Source organism: Lepidochelys olivacea, assembly GCF_965140295.1.
Source record: "Lepidochelys olivacea isolate rLepOli2 genome assembly, chromosome: 3".
Taxonomy (NCBI): Eukaryota; Metazoa; Chordata; order Testudines; family Cheloniidae; genus Lepidochelys; species Lepidochelys olivacea.
This window is the reverse complement of record NC_140413.1, coordinates 155,034,441-155,057,013: the sequence shown is the minus strand read 5'-3', so window position 1 is coordinate 155,057,013 and position 22,573 is coordinate 155,034,441. Positions and strand designations below refer to the sequence as shown.

The window sequence follows — 22,573 nt, the reverse complement described above, 5'->3', positions numbered from 1 at the left end:
ATAGTAAAAACCTTGTGCATAGGCTACATTTGAAGAATTTTTTAGGATTAACTGTCATTTCTCCATTATTCTTCATAAATGAAAGAGGCTGAATAAGTAACGTTCTAGTTCAGAGAATTCCATGAGGAACTGTCCTCTTTCAAAATGGCTGTCATCTATTATCGTCAATGGAACTGAGGCAAAAGACTGTCATCAGTTCAGTTACCCTTCTTAAATTGCCCTCCCAATCTCCCATTTTTCTCAGTGGAAAGAATGTCATAGGCTGCCATTAGCTAAGATGGCTCCTGCCTCCATTCACCTGCTCCTCCCAGTGTTCCTCTCCAGCTCCTCATAGGACAAAGGGCCTAACATCATCCCTGATAGGACAAAGGGCCTAACATCATCCCCAAGAGCAACTTGACTTCATTCCCATCAGGAGCAATGGGAGGCAGTGGCTATTTTGAAAAAACAACTTAACTGAGGGCAGCTGACAGCCTCATGCTCACTGGGAAAAATGAGATGTGACAGTAATTTTGAAAGAGGACAATTCTTTCTTTCTTTAAAGGAAAAAGGAAATAACCTAATTAAAAACAAGCATTATACACACAGAATTCAGAGTTAAAAATTAATCTTTTAATTTAAATAAATATCAAAGTTAATAATGTACTCAGTACAGCAGCCTCTATGTTACCTGATATTTAAGACATTTATTTTATACTAGAATAGGAGCTGGAATTTTGACCAAGGACAATAAGGCAAACCTCTATTTTTGAAAAAATGGTATTTGTGAAAAATGACATAAGGTATTTAACAGCCATGCAAAGCAGACAGCACCATGATTTTAAGGTCACAGCTAAAAGACCCTATTATACCAAACTATGGAGTTTAATGGAATACCATAGAACACTGGAAGAATGAAGCTCCAGGATGACCCTGCTATGACTTTAATGCACAATTATAAGAAGGTTAAGCCTTACGTTTAAACCATTAAGGCATCCACTCTGTCGTGATCATAAAAACAACAAGACAAAATTATTATTTCCCTGTCAGAAGATGATGGACTGTGCATGATTCTTTAAATGAACATAGTTTTCAAATTACTAATCTTTTATTAAAATACATATGCAATATAGGCAAATTGATTTATATTTATGCCTGATCTAATACAAAGTGTTCTCCAGTACTAAAGTCTCTTTTAAATGAAGTAAAAAACACTGGAGATCCCCAGGGCCTTATCTGGGCTGGTGTGAGATAATCTTCCAAGAACACCAGAGCAAGCAAAAACTAAAAGCAAAAGTGAACTGAATGTGAAATTTGAAGGACAGAATAAATCCCCATTTGGAACTGAAGAAAATGTATTAAAATGGTAGGAAAGGCCATTCTGAACTGCTAACTGCTCAATGTTACCAAAGCCGTCAAAAACATGATTTTAAGTTGCTGGCCGGCATCTACTGAATTTACTGCAAGTAAATTTTTTCCCATTTTTCAAGGAGGAAAGCAACAACAGTAACCATTGTGAGCTTCCTGATATTATGGAAAACAAGACTGTGATTGTACAGCTGTACTTCCCTAAATAAGTATGCCAACCGCTTTCAACACATTGGGACAAAGTACCAGGGTATTTGCATTGTGGCAGCAGTTATGATTGATGATCCGCACAAACCTGATCTGTTGCAAAGAGGATGTAGCACAAACCACAAAGGAACCAGACACTTCAGCCTATGTTTGGCACGATGCCCTGGACACAGGAGACCCTGACCATTTCAGCCTACCTTTTTCTACTGCAAGATTTTGCAATCTTCCTTTGCAGAATTATTCTGCCTTGGAAAGATAAACAGATCTGGCAACAGGCTTCAGGGAGTTTTTACAGATTTCTGCTTGCCTACAGAGGCAGGCTTCCCCCACAGTGGTCACAGACTTATTTACTGAACCCTAAATTATTAACCCTTTCTTGTGCCCATTGGCACAAATCTTTATTGTGTGAGCCATAACATTGTTTTATGCTATGAATGATTCATAAGCATTTTTAAATTCATAATGCTGAGAAGAATTAACACTTCCATTCATCAATTATTATTAATAATCTGAAAAATCAATTAGTCTGAAAAAAATACTTATCTGCATCACTTTCCTTATTCAATTAGTGTATAAGTTAACAACACGATTACATGCATGTATTGGCTGTTTTGGTTTTTTAAACCATGGAACCTGGAAACACGGTGAATGAAGAAAAGCTGATTTGATGGCATTTCCATCTTGATACCAAAGTTCAATGCACACTCCACAAAGATAAGTAAGAAGAGCAGTTCCAGGCACACTCTTACAAAGCTAGGCTTACTGCCTGTGTTTACCAGTATGCACTTTGTACACCTACTTCCTTGCACATGGCTCATTTGTTTATGAAATTTTCCCTCATTGGGAATAACTCTGGTCTCTCTGCACTCAAAAACACTCACTTTTTTTGGTCTCTCAATGAACTGTTTGAAAACAGAGCTCTGCAGGTGATACATCAGGCAGCTATTATATTCCTATGGAAACATTCTCAATCCCGCTGTTGCACTGTTAAGATCCTTCAGTGCAATCTGGCACTGGCCACAAAGCAAGTCTTAAACATTGTTTTACGGAACTTAATATATGGAAGTAGGTTGTTCAAGGCTTTAAAATGCGGTTGAACTTGCCACCCTGGATGCTGAAGAATTTTATTATTATTTTTTATCTAAAAATGGACATCTCTCTAAACAGAGAGGTTACAGTGTACACAAAAGTAAGGAACGCTAGTTGACATAGTTGTCTTCTTCATATATGAGGAAAAAATACCACCAGGTCCCAAAGTAGTATGTACCAAAGGGGTTAGGCTAAATTCATGGTGGAAATATCCAAATTTATAATGCTCCAGTGTGTTCTCTGTAATCTCTAGCATCTAAGATTCTATTTTCATCTTTCTGAAATTATCTACCCATATTTCTGTGATGAATCCCGAGCAACATTGTCATAACCATTCATGGTGGAAATATCCAAATTTATAATGCTCCAGTGTGTTCTCTGTAATCTCTAGCATCTAAGATTCTATTTTCATCTTTCTGAAATTATCTACCCATATTTCTGTGAGGAATCCCGAGCAACACTGTCATAACCATACAGCTAAGGGTAGCCTAGAATTCCTCCTTACCTGTAAGGGGGTAAGAAGCTCAGATAACCTGGTTAGCACCTGACCAAAAGGACCAATGGGGAAAGAAGATACTTTAAAATCTTGGGGGAGAAGGGGGACTTTGTTTTGTGTGTTCTCTTGAGAAGCAGAGAAGCATCAGGTCAGAACACTCCTTCTCCTATAAACCATCCTAAAAGTCTCTCATATTACAAAAATTGTAAGTAAAAGCCAGGCAAGGCATGTTATCTTTTGTTTTGCTTGTGAATTTTTCCTTTGCTGGAGGGAGGTTTATTCCTGTTTTTTGTAACTTCGAAACTAAGCCTAGAGAAAATTCTGCTGTGTTTTTGAATCTTTTGTTATCCTGTAAAGTTATTTTCCATCCTGATTTTACAGAGGTGATTTTTACTTTTTTTTTTTTTTAAATAAAATCCTTCTTTTAAGAACTTGACTGATTTCTCTATTGTCTTAAGACCCAGGGGTTTGGGTCTGTGATCACTTTGTAGCCAATTGGTTAGGATATTATTCTCAAGCCTCCCCAGAAAAGGGGGTATAAGGGCTTGGGGGGATATTTTGGGGGAATAGGAACTCCAAGTGGTCCTTTCCCTGATTCTTTGTTAAATCACTTGGTGGTGGCAGCATACCCTCCAAGGGCAAAGAATTTGTGCCTTGGGGAAGTTTTAGCCTAAGCTGGTAGAAATAAGCGTAGGGGGTCTTTTATGCGGGTCCCCACATCTGTACCCTAGAGTTCACAGTGGGTAGGGAACCCTGGCAAACATTTTGGCACTTTTAGAACAGGAGATTAAATATACACTTCATCCTGACAGTCATGTTGGAGTCTAGGTGAACTATAATCACAAAATAGAAAAACTAAAATAATTTCATGGCCTACCTAAAGTAAATTCCTGGAATGATAGATTTTGCTGTAAATGTCAAACTACCAATAAAATATTTGTAACTATACAGAAAGTAAACTCTGTAGATTGATGTTTGTAAAAGGAGCATGGCTTCTAAAGTATTGTGCAATCAGATAACAGGTCCTAATGCATACTGAAGTATAAAAAATTCTCAGCATTTAAACTGTACCACACACTCTCTAGATCAGTGTGACTACCAGAGTACAAACAACAGGTTTTGTGAATAAAATCTATACTATCCATCACTTACGACTGACCTAAATAAAAAAACATGATGACCCACCTCTAATTAAAAAATAAAATTTGAGAGGGAATGATGAATTTCAGAAATGGCAAGTGAAAACTTTACAGATAAAAGCAAAGATACAATAAACCAAGCCAGTAGACCACACTGAAATCATACAGTGTTCCAACTTGAAGGCCTGAGTGCAGCAATGGTGCAGCAAGCTAGAGTGTGAACTGACAGCACACGGGCTACTCCACACTATCTCCCCAAGTGAACATTCTTGCTATGTACCAGAAGTGCTCTCAGGCGGTTTAGCTTAGTACAAGAGTATTCACATAGAGAGTTAGTGCAGAGTAACTTGTGCACTGTAAATTCACACCCTAGCGTGCTGCACACTAACTTCACATGTAGAGAAGCCCTTAGGTTATGTAGCTGTACCTCCTACCAGGTCGAGCTTTGGGATAGTCACTGCCTCGGTTTCTTCTCACTTAGATTGAACCTCCCAACCTCTCAGCTTGTTTTGTTTGCAGTGATAACTTGCGACAGAGACCTGGCCATTTAGCTAAGTCATTAAAGAAAAAGTGCCTCTTGCTGGATATCCAAGTCCAAAACAAACACAAAAGAGTCTTCTGTCCCCCTAGTCTCTAGCTGGGCCCAGGCACTCCTTGGTTCCTTTGAGTCTCTACCAAGCAGCTGCTCCCCATGGGTTCATACCTGGATTCTCCCTTCTCTCCCTCAGGCTCTTCACAGGCTTCTGTCTTATCTCCATCCCAGAACAGCTGATTTAGCCACACAACCTATCATGTGACTTAGCTCACACAGATGGAAAAAATAAGTGTTACAGGTAGGACTGGATCAGTCATGCTCAAAGGGCAAGGCACCCTGTGACAGGCTATAAGAATTGATTTGAGAGACAGACAAACATGGACACTTTTTGATCATTACATCTGAATGAACACTACATGAAATTCCACGAAAGTGTGATCTTCACAAGTCAGATACATTGATGGAAGCAAAATCACGGCCATGAAACAATAAAGCAAGTTTTTAATATGCATTTGATAGCCAAGATAGATCAGTCACTTTAGTATTGCTTTAAAGTTATCCCTCCTCACAACTTCTACCATTCTTTACCTGCAGCTGAATGGCAACAGAGAAGATGAGAAAATTCTTTCCTGTCTTCTAAAAACATGAAAGGAAATATTCTCTTATCTAATTTTTACAACCAAATACTCATTCAACAATGGGAGGGTCAAACAAACCAACATTTATCACTAGAAATGGCTTTTAGAAAGGAAGATTTGATAGCCAAATGATCTCTGAAAGTATTAATGACTAAAAACAAATTCCACTGCTTCACCCAGCATGACAATCTGTGCCAGTTATTTGTGTCTCTATACAATGTCACAAATACTGTACCAGTAAGAAAATCCTCACTACCAGAGAGGAAATCAGTATTGTCAGCCCAAAGCATTCCAAGAGCATGAGTCTGGCCTCCAAAAATTATAACAGTTTTAATCACATTTTACAAAATAATAAATTTTGGTTATCTTTTTATGTTTTCAACCTTTTCTCTGCATCTATAAAAACTAGAAACTTATTTCTTAAAAAAACCAAAAGCTAAGATTTTCACATAGTCACATTACTCCAGAAGTTGGAGCTTTAAGATGACACCAAATATCACAAGACTCACGATAAAATGGCAAAGTTTGAAACACTGGGAAATATTAAGTTGTTAGCACAGAGCATTGTGACTGACATAGAACGGGGTGAGAGAAGTCGAGAATGGGTGATATAAAGGGCTTTAACTTACATTTGAGTGTTTCTCCTGCATATGGTATATGCAACTTAAACCGATCACAGCTGGGTCCAGGCATCAAAGAGGTACAGCTAAAAATGAAAACAAGAAAAGGAATCTCTAAACAATAGTGATAGACGTAACAATGCTTAACAAGATACAAATGAGATGAGCGAGCACTACCCAGATGGTATAGTAGAAATTCTTATGGAAAGGCTGATAGCATCCTGCTCTCCTCACATTTCTGGAAAAACAAAAAGATTAAGTGCGGACGGAGGAGTAAGCCACAGTGCTGGAGGTTCGGTTCATTCCATTCAGTCCATCCGTAAGTTCACACAAAAATTTGAGATATCTAGACCTGTCCCAATAAACAGCAGTTTCTCTACCAGTCTGAAGCATCAAAGGATCTCCCAGGAAAACAGCTCCCTGATTTGAGACACTTCTCTATGACACACTTTAATCAGCCTCCAAACCCACCAAACTCTCTAACTCATGCAGTACAGAAACAGCCAGCTCTCCTTGACTTACTCAACAGTACAACAGACTTGTACACCCTGTCTCCATTATTGAAGAAACTGAGATGCATTGTGAATTTAAATGAAGTAAAAAATTCACAGCCATTTTTACCCATTTTATGGCTCGGGAAAATAAAACAGAGAGATTAAATTATCTGCCCAAAACCACAGTAAACTAGTGACATAGCTGGGATTAGAAATCAGGTGTTCCAGGTTCCCATTCCCATGGGCTAACAACACTAGTGATTGCACCATGTCATTTAAGAAAAAAATATTTTAATGTGTATGTACGAAATTATTTTTATTACTGCAGAATTTAAAGGCTCCAACTGAGATTGCGTCTTATTGTGGTAGGCACTTTACAAATGCATACTAAGTCAGTCTCCTGCTCCAAAGAGCTGGCAGTCTAAACAGACAGGTCAGACAAAAGGTAGGAAGGGAAAGAGAGGCCTAGAGAAGTGAAGTGACTTGCCCAAGGTCACACATAAGATCAGTGGTAGAGTCACAAATACAACCCACGTCTCCTGAGTCCCAGTGCAGTACCCTACTGACCACCTTTTCAAAATGCAAAAACAGGACATAGGCAGAAGCCCCACTCCCTCTGTGGCCCTGCCTCCTGCTCCTACCCTTCCCCCGAAACCCCGCCCTGACCAGGCCAGGAGCCAAAGCTATGCAGTGATAAGAGCCCCAAAGCAGCCCCAACCCCAAAGGCAGGTGGAGGGTCCGGGGCTCCCCACAACGGCCCAGGCTACCCAGGTGGCTCTTAGCACGGCCCAGCTCCGGGCCTCGGAGGAAAGAGAAGGATCAGGGGGTGAGTCCTTGTGGCGAGGGAGGGCCTCAGCCTCCCCCCCCCCCCACACACACACACCAGGAAGAGACTGGCACCACCACTAAGCCTTGGGCAGGTGCATAGCAGCATCACAGGGAATCTGGGACAAATGCTGACACAGTGTCATTCAGCCTGGGACCAGGACTTGAAATGTACATTTCAGGACTGTCCTGCCCAATTAGGGACGGGTGGTCACTCATACTACCCACCGGATCATGTGCATAAACAAAAGTAAAATGTGGGAAGTAGGATAGCACAGGGACACCTAACCTTGTACAGCGAGAGCTATTATGTAGATGCAAAATTACACCTGTCTTGCAGCTGAAGAGAGGTTAGAGTAGTGCATATAGCTAAGTGCCTCACTGGCATATTGAGAATGGTGCTTAAGCTCATTTCTATTAAAATAGACATTCCCAAACTTTTTTGCTGTGCCCCCCTTTCTCCACGGACCCTCCCTCCTTCCCCGACTCGGACCCATCCAGGACAGAAAGTGACTCATGGAGAACAGGCAGCTCACATCTGGGGTAGCAGCATGATCTGATTGACTCCATCCCCAGAGGAACCTATGGCAGCGTGGAGTGCAACTGGATTCCTTGCCCTCCCTCCCCTATTCCCAGAGCTTCTCACACCCACAGGCTCCAGAGAGTAAATACACAAGGACTGCAGCCAGCCAGGTATATGGGCCAGGGCAGGGCAGTAGCAGGGAGAGCAAGCAAGAAGTCCCCAATGGTCAAGTTGGGAGGAGGGGAAGAGGAGCAGGCTGCTGCCAGGACAGGGTGTGGCTGCGCTCCCCGTCATCTGCTGGGGACTCCCTATGAGTTCTCCCTGCTACTGCCCTGCTCTGGCCCAGACACCCAGCCAGTCACAGACCCACATCCCATCACATGCCTCCCAGTATCCTCATTGCACCCCCACCCAACCACCACCACAAGGGGACATGCCCCACAGTTTGAAAACCCATGTCCTAAAACACATCCATTCTCTCCCTGTACCCCACCTCTGTTTTACCTTACACTCAGAAAACTAAGTCAAAGACATGCAGGGGCTTCAGATTGACTTTTGCTCACCATACTATTGTTTAACCTTATTTGTGCCCATGTGTAGCCCGCACCTTGTGTTCACTGCAATGCACAGAGGGCTTGATTCAATAGATATGGGATCAGGCTCTGAGAGAGGACTTTCAGGATCAAAGCCTCAGTGTAGTCAGAGTAAGGGTATGTCTACACTACGAAATTAGGTCGAATTTATAAAAGTCGTTTTTTTAGAAATCGTTTTTATATATTCGAGTGTGTGTGTCCCCACAGAAAATGCTCTAAGTGTATTAAGTGCATTAACTCGGCGGAGTGCTTCCACAATACTGAGGCAAGAGTCGACTTCCGGAGTGTTGCACTGTGGGTAGCTATCCCACAGTTCCCGCAGTCTCCACTGCCCATTGGAATTCTGGGTTGAGATCCCAATGCCTGATGGGGCTAAAACATTGTCACGGGTGGTTCTGGGTACATATCCTCAGGCCCCCGTTCCCTTCCTCCCTCCGTGAAAGCAGCAGCAGACTGCGAAACTTTCGCATGCGTAAGGGCACTTTCATGGAACTTTGTGACTTGCTCTCCCCTGCTCTGAAGTGCATGAATACCAAGATGAGAGCAGCCCTCACAGTTGAGAAGCGAGTGGCGATAGCCCTGTGGAAGCTTGCAACGCCAGACAGCTACCGGTCAGTTGGGAATCAATTTGGAGTGGGCAAATCTACTGTGGGGGCTGCTGTGATCCAAGTAGCTCACGCAATCAAAGATCTGCTGATATCAAGGGTAGTGACCCTGGGAAATCTGCAGGTCATAGTGGATGGCTTTGCTGCAGTGGGATTCCCTAACTGTGGTGGGGCCATAGACGGAACCCATATCCCTATCTTGGCACCGGAGCACCAAGCCGCCGAGTACATAAACCGCAAGGGGTACTTTTCAATAGTGCTGCAAGCTCTAGTGGATCACAAGGGACATTTCACCAACATCAACGTGGGATGGCCAGAAAAGGTACATGACGCTCGCATCTTCAGGAACTCTGGTCTGTTTCAAAAGCTGCAGGAAGGGACTTTATTCCCAGACCAGAAAATAACTGTTGGGGATGTTGAAATGCCTATATGTATCCTTGGGGACCCAGCCTACCCCTTAATGCCCTGGCTCATGAAGCCGTACACAGGCAGCCTGGACAGTAGTCAGGAGCTGTTCAACTACAGGCTGAGCAAGTGCAGAATGGTGGTAGAATGTGCATTTGGATGTTTAAAGCGAAACCAATATTCCCACTGTTATTACTGCTTGCTGTGCGCTCCACAATATCTGTGAGAGTAAGGGGGAGACATTTATGGCGGGGTGGGAGGTTGAGGCAAATTGCCTGGCAGCTGGTTACGCGCAGCCAGACACCAGGGCGGTTAGAAGAGCACAGGAGGGCGCAGTACGAATCAGAGAAGCTTTGAAAACCAGTTTCATGACTGGCCAGGCTACGGTGTGAAAGTTCTGTTTGTTTCTCCTTGATGAAACCCCCCGCCCCTTGGTTCACTCTACTTCCCTGTAAGCCAACCACCCTACCCTCCTCCCTTCGATCACCGCTTGCAGAGGCAATAAAGTCATTGTTGCTTCACATTCATGCATTCTTTATTCATTCATCACACAAATAGGGGGATGACTACCAAGGTAGCCCAGGAGGGGTGGAGGAGGGAAGGAAAATGCCACACAGCACTTTAAAAGTTTACAACTTTAAAATTTATTGAATGCCAGCCTTCTGTTTTTTTGGGCAATCCTCTGTGGTGGAGTGGCTGGTTGGCTGGAGGCCCCCCCACCGCATTCTTGGGCATCAGGGTGTGGAAGCTATGGAACTTGGGGAGGAGGGTGTTTGGTTACACAGGGGCTGTAGTGGCAGTCTGTGCTCCAGCTGCCTTTGCTGCAGCTCAACCATACACTGGAGCATACTGGTTTGATCCTCCAGCAGCCTCAGCATTGAATCCTGCTTCCTTTCATCACGCTTTCTTCAGCCCAGCACTTACTCTCTTCAGCCTGCCACCTCTCCTCCCGGTCATTTTGTGCTTTCCTGCACTCTGACATTATTTCCCTCCACGCATTCGTCTCTGCTCTGTCAGTGTGGGAGGACAGCATGAGCTCAGAGAACTTTTCATCACGAGTGCATTTTTTTTTTCTTTCTAATCTTCACTAGCCTTTGGGAAGGAGAAGATCCTGTGATCATTGAAACACATGCAGCTGGTGGAGAAAAAAAAAAGGGACAGCGGTATTTAAAAAGACACATTTTATAAAACAGTGGCTACACTCTTTCAGGGTAAACTTTGCTGTTAACAGTACATAAATAGCACATGTGCTTTCGTTACAAGGTTGTATTTTGCCTCCCCCCACCGCGTGGCTACCCCCTCAACCCTCCCCCCTCCCTGTGGCTAACAGTGGGGAACATTTCTGTTCAGCCACAGGCAAACAGCCCAGCAGGAACGGGCACCTCTGAGTGTCCCCTGAAGAAAAGCACCCTATTTCAACCAGGTGACCATGAATTATATCTCACTCTCCTGAGGATAACACAGAGAGATAAAGAACGGATGTTGTTTGAACGCCAGCAAACATACACTGCAATGCTTTGTTGTACAATGATTCCCGAGTATGTGTTACTGGCCTGGAGTGGTAAAGTGTCCTACCATGAAGGACGCAATAAGGCTGCCCTCCCCAGAAACCTTTTGCAAAGGCTTTGGGAGTACATCCAAGAGAGCCGCGAATGCCAGGGCAAATTAATCCTTTCACATGCTTGCTTTTAAACCATGTATAGTATTGTAAAAGGTACACTCACCGGAGGTCCCTTCTCCGCCTGCCGGGTCCAGGAGGCAGCCTTGGGTGGGTTCGGGGGGCACTGGCTCCAGGTCCAGGGTGAGAAACAGTTCCTGGCTGTCGGGAAAAACGGTTTCTCCGCTTGCTTCCTGTGAGCGATCTACAACCTCATCATCATCATCTTCTTCGTCCCCAAAACCTGCTTCTGTGTTGCCTCCATCTCCATTGAAGGAGTCAAACAACACGGCTGGGGTAGTGGTGGCTGAACCCCCTAAAATGGCATGCAGCTCATCATAGAAGCAGCATGTTTGGGGCTCTGACCCGGAGCGGCCATTCGCCTCTCTGGTTTTCTGGTAGGCTTGCCTCAGCTCTTTAAGTTTCACGCGGCACTGCTTCGCGTCCCTGTTATGACCTCTGTCATGACCTCTTCATGCCCTGGGAGATTTTGTCAAAGGTTTTGGCATTTCAAAAACTGGAACGGAGTGTCTGATAGCCCGGATTCCTCTCCCCATACAGCGATCAGATCCCGTACCTCCCGTTCAGTCCATGCTGGAGCTCTTTTGCGATTCTGGGACTCCATCATGGTCACCTCTGCTGATGAGCTCTGCATGGTCACCTGCAGCTTGCCACGCTGGCCAAACAGGAAATGAGATTCAAAAGTTCGCGGTTCTTTTCCTGTCTACCTGGCCAGTGCATCTGAGTTGAGAGTGCTGTCCAGAGCGGTCACAATGGAGCACTCTGGGATAGCTCCCGGAGGCCAATACCATTGAATTGTGTCCACAGTACCCCAAATCCGATCCGGCAAGGCCGATTTAAGCGCTAATCCACTTGTCAGGGGTGGAGTAAGGAAATTGATTTTAAGAGCCCTTTAAGTAGAAAAAAAGGGCTTCATCATGTGGACGGGTGCAGGTTTACATCGATTTAATGCTGCTAAATTCGACCTAAAGTCCTAGTGTAGACCAGGGCTAAGAAAACACCACAGTTGTGGGGTTTGTTTTGGTTTGCTTGTTTATTTTTTAAGAAGATATCTTATTTTACTTGTGCAGGTAAGAACATCAAGGTAGAAAGGAATGCTCAATGTCAGTGCATACACAACTATGACTAGAAACGTAATCAGAGGAGAGAACTATTATAAGTATTTTAGCCTATAGTTTTGAAGCATTTGTAAGGCACCCATCACTATAGCATCTAAACCAAACCTTCACAAATGAGGTTTTTTAAAAAAAAAAATTAGTGTAGAAGCTTCCAAAATAATACATCAACAGCAGTTAATATTTAATGGCAATTTATTTTGAAATATCAAAGGTCATAGGGGTCCTGTCACCCTTACCATTAAGACAATATATTTTGGTAGCTTTTAAAATATCCACCAAAATTTCTGATTTTGCAAATTCAACCTTTACTTTAGTACACTAAGCAATTTGGAAATACTTGAGGGAAAAGTACAATATACGTTACATTAAAAGAAAAGAGTGATCTGATGATATTAATGTCCCTAAAAGCAACACTAAGTATTTCTCCTAGGTTATTATAGCTCACTTAGCATGTTTTTAAATTTTACTGATCTAGAAGTGATGGAAAGTGACAGCTTTCACAGTCATTTTTTAGCAAATTACCCCTCTTCGAGTAGGCTACACAAGAGATTTAAAGCACTGCGATTGGCTGGGTAACTAAGCAAAAATCTTTCAGAGGTGCATCTAAAGGGAACTAGTTACTTCTCACTAACAGAAATGGAAAAAAAAAAACACTATAAAGCAATTCAGAATTTTGATACAGAAAGTCTAATGGAAAAAAACAAAACTTTTTAATAATTTCCTCAATGGGACAAGTGCTTACCATTTGAAGCTGAAATTAAAGTGTTGAAAGTATCAAATGGTTTGTCAAAAGAGATGCTTACACAAGTCGAACAGAATGAAATGGATAACAAAACTGCATATACAAGCAGCCCATCCTGCATGCCAATCCAAGGGAATAAAGAGACTAAGTCACACTCTTACTAACTTGCGCTGATGTGGCATACCACTGCTTCAAGTGCCCTGCCATGTGCAGGTTGGCAGGAAGAAGCATGGTCTTAGCCCCAACCCCTCTAGGCTGGTCAGTGACATAGCTTCACTGGCATACTGGGGAGAGTACACTGCACCAGCTATAGACATTTAGAAAAGCTGGACGTGCACAAGTCCATGGGGCCGGACGAGTTGCATCCGAGAGTGCTGAAGGAATTGGCGGCTGTGATTGCAGAGCCACTGGCCATTATCTTTGAAAACTCGTGGCGAACCGGGGAAGTCCCGGATGACTGGAAAAAGGCTAATGTAGTGCCAATCTTTAAAAAAGGGAAGAAGGAAGATCCTGGGAACTACAGGCCAGTCAGCCTCACTTCAGTCCCTGGAAAAATCATGGAGCAGGTCCTCAAAGAATCAATCCTGAAGCACTTGCATGAGAGGAAAGTGATCAGGAACAGCCAGCATGGATTCACCAAGGGAAGGTCATGCCTGACTAATCTAATCGCCTTTTATGATGAGATTACTGGTTCTGTGGATGAAGGGAAAGCAGTGGATGTATTGTTTCTTGACTTTAGCAAAGCTTTTGACACGGTCTCTCATAGTATTCTTGTCAGCAAGTTAAGGAAGTATGGGCTGGATGAATGCACTATAAGGTGGGTAGAAAGCTGGCTAAATTGTCGGGCTCAACGGGTAGTGATCAATGGCTCCATGTCTAGTTGGCAGCCGGTATCAAGTGGAGTGCCCCAGGGGTCGGTCCTGGGGCCGGTTTTATTCAATATCTTCATAAATGATCTGGAGGATGGTGTGGATTGCACTCTCAGCAAATTTGCGGATGATACTAAACTGGGAGGAGTGGTAGATACGCTGGAGGGGAGGGATAGGATACAGAAGGACCTAGACCAATTGGAAGATTGGGCCAAAAGGAATCTGATGAGGTTCAATAAGGATAAGTGCAGGGTCCTGCACTTAGGACGGAAGAACCCAATGCACAGCTACAGACTAGGGACCGAATGGCTAGGCAGCAGTTCTGCAGAAAAGGACCTAGGGGTGACAGTGGACGAGAAGCTGGATATGAGTCAGCAGTGTGCCCTTGTTGCCAAGAAGGCCAATGGCATTTTGGGATGTATAAGTAGGGGCATAGCGAGCAGATCGAGGGACGTGATCGTTCCCCTCTATTCGACATTGGTGAGGCCTCATCTGGAGTACTGTGTCCAGTTTTGGGCCCCACACTTCAAGAAGGATGTGGATAAATTGGAGAGAGTCCAGCGAAGGGCAACAAAAATGATTAGGGGACTGGAACACATGAGTTATGAGGAGAGGCTGAGGGAGCTGGGATTGTTTAGCCTGCAGAAGAGAAGAATGAGGGGGGATTTGATAGCTGCTTTCAACTACCTGAAAGGGGGTTCCAAAGAGGATGGCTCTAGACTGTTCTCAATGGTAGCAGATGACAGAACGAGGAGTAATGGTCTCAAGTTGCAGTGGGGGAGGTTTAGATTGGATATTAGGAAAAACTTTTTCACTAAGAGGGTGGTGAAACACTGGAATGCGTTACCTAGGGAGGTGGTAGAATCTCCTTCCTTAGAGGTTTTTAAGGTCAGGCTTGACAAAGCCCTGGCTGGGATGATTTAACTGGGAATTGGTCCTGCTTTGAGCAGAGGGTTGGACTAGATGACCTTCTGGGGTCCCTTCCAACCCTGATATTCTATGATTCTATGATTCTATGTCAACAGTGTACTCCCTCTACAGAGGGGTGAGGCTACCGGAAGCCCCAGAGTTACCATCTCCCTCTAGGCGGCTCCAAAAGCTTTGCAACAATGCACCACTTCCTTCCACTCCCCAACCCCACCCTGCCTTCCAGGCAGACTGTAAGCTTAACACATAGCCCTTAATTATTTAAGTACCAATCCTGCAAGCACGCACACATGAAGTAGTCTTACTGAATTTAAGAGGGCTAATCATCTGGGCAGGTGAAGGATTGGAGTTTTAATTGGTCATCTTCAGGCATTTTAAAGAAAAAATAAGGTACTTAAATACTTTAAGGTAACTAAAATAGAAAAAAAAAATTATATTGCCATTTCTGATAAACACTAACTATTCCAACGTACTGAGAGGTATCAATTATACTTTATTCCATAAGACCTGATTTCAGAGTCAAAACCATGAAGAAAAAAATAAAAACCAAAACACACAATGATTCTTAACCTTAATTGAGGTTAAATACTACCTTTGTCAGCTATCACTCTGCTTCAAGTTTTCCCATGTGGCCAGACAAATCACTACCTGCACTGTCTGCTGATGACATTGTGTTAGTGGCCAACCAGAAGGCTCTAAACTCATCTATTAAATGCTCATTGTCAGCCAGTTTCTAAGTAAAATGGTTGTCTCCAGATGACTGAACAGCCATCACAATCTAACAAAAAAAAAAAGAAACATGCAGCCCAGCCACCAGAACTCCTCTTGCCTCTTTGTTGCATTTAATTATCTTTGTTTCAGATCACGTGTGGGCTGAAGAAAGCAACGTGCTAGAATATGAACCAAAAATGAAAATACTGATTTTAGATTCTAAGGCCAGAAGGGACCATTGCAATCATCTAGTCTGATCTCCTGGATAGCACAGGCCATATAACTTCTCCAAAGTAATTCCTAGAGCAGAGCTTTTAGAAAAACTTCCCATCTTGATTTAAAAATTGTCAGTGATTAAACAATTTACCAAGGGTCATTGTGGATTCTCCAACAAACCAGTAAAAATTTACACCTTTTTTCCAGTCTGATGTCCAAGTTGTTAAAGTAAGTCTTATTCGTGTTGTTTTCAATAGCCCTTTGTGGAAATCAATTTACTTTATGTAGATTCTCTTGTCAATATACAGTAGTTAAGATTATAACCAAGTTACAGTATGATCCATAGTTTTAAATCCACCACACATGAAGGCATGGTCTTGTCTGAAAATTGCTAAATTTACTCCAAATACTAAGGAGAATTATTCTACAAAGTCTGAAGAAAATTACTCTTAAAAGTTTATGAGTTATAGGTCATTAACATGTTACCATGCTTTGAAGGGGACTTGTATTTAATGTTACTTTGTAGTCCTTAATTAAAAAAGTACTTGTTATCAACCCTTCACCATTCACTTACATCTCATTTAAAATTTGCGCAGCAGCTATGTTTCAAGAAAATAGCTGTATTTAACCAAAGTTGTTAGCTGCTGTACCTAACTGTAATAGCTACAGTCTGCATTCAGTATAAATAGCTTGCTTTATGGTGGCGGGTTACAGGTTAGAGGGAACATTAAGGTCCTTCTAAGTTTTGCAACTGCAACAGAGGTCCTCCCTTTGCTCAAGTGGTAAAGGCTTGTAAGTTTTGGAATTAAATGCCTAGCATTCTAAATCCTGGCTCTGCAGGTTGCTGTGATTCATCTAACAATTGTTTTTGTAGCAATAAATTGGTTGCAGAATGACACCCTCTGTATGTGCGTGCATGTACACACAAAGAATGGAAAACATGATCAAACTGTTTTTGAGCTACAGACCATAAAAAGTTACCCTAAATATGGAGCCAGATTTCAGAACAGCCTGGCTCCAGCCGATGCACGGTTAGCATCACTATGTAAAACTGGAAGTAAAATGTAATTGCTAATTACCTGCAGGCAAAAGAAGCTCACCATGTAGATTCTTGTAGTACAGATTTGTTTTCTAGATTACCACAATTAAGGTTACCTACCACTTTCCACTATAAGTCCCTGTTTCCAATTGCTTATGATTTTGCCATACTTCAACTGTTCAGGCTGAAATTTCCCATTCCAGGGATGAGCCTCAGGCTTTTAATTTTTGTTTTTGTTTGTTTCTGTGGTTGTTTGTTTATTTAAAGAAAAACTTTCAGCTAAAACAGTTCAGCCATTTCCCACAACGAGATTGAAGAAATACACATTATTTTGACCATGCTAAAGTCTTACAACTATTTCACTGAGAAAGTCAAGTGCCTCTAGGCTTTGGAGGAAAGACTTGGAATTTGACGATGGGGTCTGGGACATCCATTGTGCTCTCCCAGTGAAATTCTGCCCAAATCTGGCCAAGCTATATAGTCTTCTGAAAAATCCCACTGGATACATGCTCACTAGAAGTTAGAGTATGGCAACTAAATTCCCCATGCCTTCACAGCTCCTACATGGGACTGGACTGTGCATGTGCCATTCCCACAGAACAACTGAGCATGTGGCAAAGGCTGAGCAGAACTTTTCCTTGCTCCTTCTGGCAGCCAGAGCTATTACAGTACTGGGCACAGGAGCTGACACGAAGACTCTCTCTCCTGTACTCTCAATTTTCCCTCACTAGTGCCCAGAAAGCATGGAGGAGGAGAAAGCAGCCTGACACAAATGAATATCGATGAGAAGCAGGGAGTGGGTGAGGAGGCAGAGGATAGGAGCAGGGAGTGGAGGCCAGGGCAGGAACATGCAGAGCAGAGCATAGGGTAGAGACAGGAACTAGGGGATGAAGAGGAATAGAAGCAGGGAAGAAGACAGGAACAGGAGCTCAAAAGAGAAGACAAGGAGAGGAACAGAGGGACAGGGAAAGGCAGCAGTTAAGGAGGGATGGCAGGGATAGGAGCAGAGGGTGTTTGCTCATGCAATCTTAGTTCCGCCCCATTGTGTGTATGCATTATGATACAGTATTTAAAATTGCCAAATCGGGAAGAGGAGGTGGATTAGGCATTTCTGGAACAAACAACAAAAATATCTAAAACACAAGATTTGGTAGTAATAGAGGACTTTAACCACCCAGACATCTGTTGGAAAAGTAATACAGCAAAACACAAAATTTTCTTGGTATGCAACTTTCTGTTCAAGAAAGTGGAGGAAGTAATCAGGGAACAGCCCTTTTAGATTTGATTGGAATAACATCCCTTTTAGATGTGATTTTAGATGTGATTGGAATAACAGAGACTTGGTGGGATAACTCACATGACTGGAGTACTGTCATGGATGGATATAAACTGTTCAGGAAGGACAGGCAGGACAGAAAAGGTGGGGGAATCGCACTGTATGTAAGAGAGCAGTATGACTGCTCAGAGCTCAGGTATGAAACCTGAGAGTCTCTGGATTAAGTTTAGAAGTGTGAGCAACAAGGGATGGGAGTCTGCTATCAACCACCAGATCAGGGGGATGAGGTGGACGAGGCTTTCTTCCAGCAACTAATGAAAGTTACAAGATGGCAGGCCCTGGTTCTCATGGAAGACGTCAATCACCCTGATATCTGCTGGGAAGAGCAATACAGCGGTACACAGACAATCCAAGAAGTTTTTGGAAAGTGTAGGGGAAAGTTTCCTGGTGCAAGTGCTGGAGGAACCAACTAGGGGCAGAGCTCTTCTTGACCTGCTGCTCAGAAACCAGGAAGAATTAGTAGGGGAAGCAAAAGTGGATGGGAACATGGGAGGCAGTGACCATGAGATGGTCAAGTTCAGGATCCTGACACAAGGAAGAAAGGAGAGCAGCAGAATACGGACCCTGGACTTCAGAAAAGCAGACTTGAACTCCCTCAGGGAACTGATGGGCAGGATCCCCTGGGAGAATAACATGAGGGGGAAAGGAGTCCAGGAGAGCTGGCTGTATTTTAAAGAATCCTTATTGAGGTTACAGGGACAAACCATCCTGATGTGTAGAAAGAATAGTAAATATGGCAGGCAACCAGAGTCCTGCACTTAGGACGGAAGAATACCATGCACCGCTACAGACTAGGGACCGAATGGCTAGGCAGCAGTTCTGCAGAAAAGGATGTAGGGGTTACAGTGGACGAGAAGTTGGATATGAGTCAACAGTGTGCCGTTGTTGCCAAGAAGGCTAACGGCATTTTGGGCTGTATAAGTAGGGGCATTGCCAGCAGATCGAGGGACGTGATCGTTCCCCTCTATTCCACATTGGTGAGGCCTCATCTGGAGTACTGTGTCCAGTTTTGGGCCCCACACTACAAGAAGGATGTGGAAAAATTGGAAAGCGTTCAGCAGAGGGCAACAATAATGATTAGGGGACTGGTACACATGAGTTATGAAGAGAGGCTGAAGGAACTGGGATTGTTTAGTCTGCAGAAGAGAAGAATGAGGGGGGATTTGATAGCTGCTTTCAACTACCTGAAAGGGGGTTCCAAAGAGGATGGATCTAGACCAGGGGTCCCCAACGCAGTGCCCACGGGCGCCATGGCACCTGCTGGGTCATTTTTGTACACCCGCAGGACACCCCGCCGCCGAGCATGGCCGCTGGAGAACCACCCGGCAGCATTTCAGCGGCAACACTTCTTAATCGGCGGCGGGGTATCCAGCACCCGCCACAGTCTTCTGGGAATAGCAATATGCCATTCCCACAAGAAAGGCTGGGGACCACTGATCTAGACTGCACTCAGTGGTAGCAGATGACAGAACAAGGGGTAATGGTCTCATGTTGTAGTGGGGGAGGTATAGGTTGGATATTAGGAAAAGCTTTTTCACTGGGAGGGTAGTGAAGTACTGGAATGCGTTACCTAGAGAGGTGGTGGAATCGCCTTCCTTTGAGGTTTTTAAGGTCAGGCTTGACAAAGCCCTGTCTGGGATGATTTAGTTAGGCATTGGTCCTGCTTTGAGCAGGGGGTTGGACTAGATGACCTCCTGAGGTCCCTTCCAACCCTGATATTCTATGATTCTGACCAACAGGGAGGAATTCGTAGCGCATCTGAAGGTGGAAGGCAATTTATGTGAAAGTGATCATGAAATGACAGATTTCATGATTGTAAGGAAAGGAATGACTGAGAGCAGCAGAATAAAGGCAATGGACTTTAAAAAAGAGGGCTTCAACAAAGTCAGAGAACTGGCAGGTAAGGCCCCATGGGAAGAAAATCTAAGGGAAAAAGGATCCCAGGAGAGCTGACAGTTTCTCAAAGAGACAATATTCTCAAGGAGACAATATCCCGGTGAGAACAAAAGATAGGAAGAGGCCAATATGGTCCTGTCAGGAACCCTTCAATGACCTGAAAATCAAAAGGGAATCCTACAAAAAGAGGAAACGTGGACAAATTGCTAAGGAGGAGTACAAAAGATTAGCACAAGCAAGTAGGAATAATATCAGAAAGCCGAAGGCCCAAAATCAGTTACACCTAGCAAGGGACATAAAAGGCAGTACAAAAAGGTTCTTTAAATATATTAGCAGCAAGAGGAAGATGAAGGAAAGTGAAAGTCCTCTATTTAGCAAGGAAGGAGAGCTAATAACTGATGACATCAAGAAAGCTGAGGTATTTAATGCCTGTTTTGCTTTAGTCTTCACTAAAAAGGTTAATGGTGACCTGATACTCAACACAATTAATATTAACAACAAGGGGGAAGGAATACAAGCCAAATTAGGGAAGATCGGGTTAAAGAATATTTAGACAACTTAGATCAAGGGTTCTCAAACTGCGGATCATGACCCTCAGGGGGTCATGAACTGTCAGCCTCTACCCCTAACCCTGCTTCACCTCCAGCATTTAAAATAGTGCTATTATTAAAAAAAAAGAAGTGTTTTTAGTTTGGGGAGGGGGAGGGGGTCACACTCAGAGGCTTGCTGTGTGAAAGGGGTCACCACTGCAAAAGTTTGAGAACCACCGAGTTAGATGTATTCAAGTCAGCAGAGCCTGATTAAACTAAACCTATGGTACTTCGGGAACTAAATGAAACAATCTCAGAACTGTTAGCAATTATCCTTGAGAACTCCTGGAGTACAAGTGAAGTCCCAGAAGACTGGAGAAGGGCAAACATAGCACCTATCTTTAAAAAGGGGAAGAAAGAGGACACAGAGAATTATAGATCAGTCATCCTAACTTAGATACCTGGAAAGATAGTGGAACAAATTATTAAACAATGAATTTGTACGCATCTGGAGGTGTAAGATCTGAGATCATTTTCTGCAGTAAAAGCAGCAACCATGAGCAAAGTTGCAGAGTTGCATCCTCACATTCCAGCTAAATTGCATCAAAGAATTTAATATTGGGCTGATAAGAAGGCACTCCAGTCCTAATAGTACCCACCATCACCAAATAAAGAAACAGATCTTAAGATGTTTAAAGAAAACTTTGTTTGATAGCCTTTGTCTGGGAAGAAACCACTTATCAATAGTTCTGATTGTGAAATCTATACTCCTATTGTTCTGCCTTTGTGGTCCCTACCGGTGGTAGTACTGCTGAAAAGGATCTGGGGGGTTATAATCGATCACAAACTAAACATGAGTCAACAATGTGATGCAGATTGGGCATGGTTAGTGTTGAGAAAAGATGACTGAAAGGGGAGCTGATAACTCTTCAAAAATATTAAAGTCGGTTATAAAGAGGATGGTGATCAATTTTCTCCATGTCCACTGAAGGTAGGAGGACAAGAAGTAATGGATGTAATCTGCAATATGGGAGATTTAGATTAGATATTAGGAAAGGTTTTCTAATTGTAAAAGTAGTTAAGCTCTAGAATAGGCTCCAATGGAGGTTGTAGAATCCCCATTATTGGGAGTTTTTAAAAACAGATTGGACAGACATCTGTCAGGGATGGTCTAGGTTTACTTAGTCCTGCCACAGCATGGACTGACTACTTCTCTAGGTCCCTTCCAGCCCTACATTTCTATGATTCTGTGATCACATCATATTTTTTCCAGAGGATTCTGCCTTGCTCAGTGCACAGGATAGATGGCGTTCTGGGATAAATCAGGGTTGTGAAGTGAAGGCAGCTGTTGTTTCCTATGACCCCTGTCTCATTTACTGCAGAAGTTAAAAAGGTTTGTGATGAATGAGACAGGGAATTCTAGGAAGAGAAACAATTGTCTGATGGTTAACACAGTTGAATACGACCCAGAAGAACTGCTTTCTATCCCTGCCTCTGCCACAGAGTTTTTATGTAACGCTAGGCAAACCACTTACACCACTCTTCTTTACAGGTGACCACTAGCTGTGTGTTCCTCACTTTCTGGGTGCTCAGCTTGAAATAACTGAACATGCAGAGTCCATCTCAGCTAAGCACTGACAATTGCAACAGAGTTCAGTGGGGCTATATGTTGAACATACAGCTTTTGTGGAAATTAAAGTTACTCCTCTGTAACCACAGTTCTTTGCGGTGGACTCAACACATTCATACTCCTGGGATATGCCAATGCTGAAGCATGGACTGGTGAAACCTTTTACTAGCAATGCCTGTTAGAACACACTCACACTGCTACTCCCCTTGCAGATCCAAAAGTTCAGAGGCAAGGCTACAAAAAGGGGCTGCATTACACACACTTCATCAGCTCCTTCTACAATCTCCCCCAGGTCCAAAGTTCTGAGTAGGACTCAGAGAAAGGGGATGGAGAGTGAGAAGTGTGAATGTGCAGAATCAATAAAG

At 43.2% G+C, this 22,573-nt stretch overlaps 1 protein-coding gene across 5 annotated transcripts in view; it reads right to left on the bottom strand.

The window, feature by feature from the left end:
- The window catches only part of BABAM2 (BRISC and BRCA1 A complex member 2), a 307,233-nt gene that overhangs the window by 248,214 nt on the left and 36,446 nt on the right, over positions 1 to 22,573 (bottom strand). For all 5 annotated transcript variants that reach the window (XM_084622917.1, XM_084622915.1, XM_084622913.1 and 2 more), the window contains exon 3: positions 6,081 to 6,157. In XM_084622917.1, the coding sequence (XP_084479043.1) occupies positions 6,081 to 6,157 (77 nt within the window). The remainder of the gene's footprint in view (positions 1 to 6,080; positions 6,158 to 22,573) is intronic.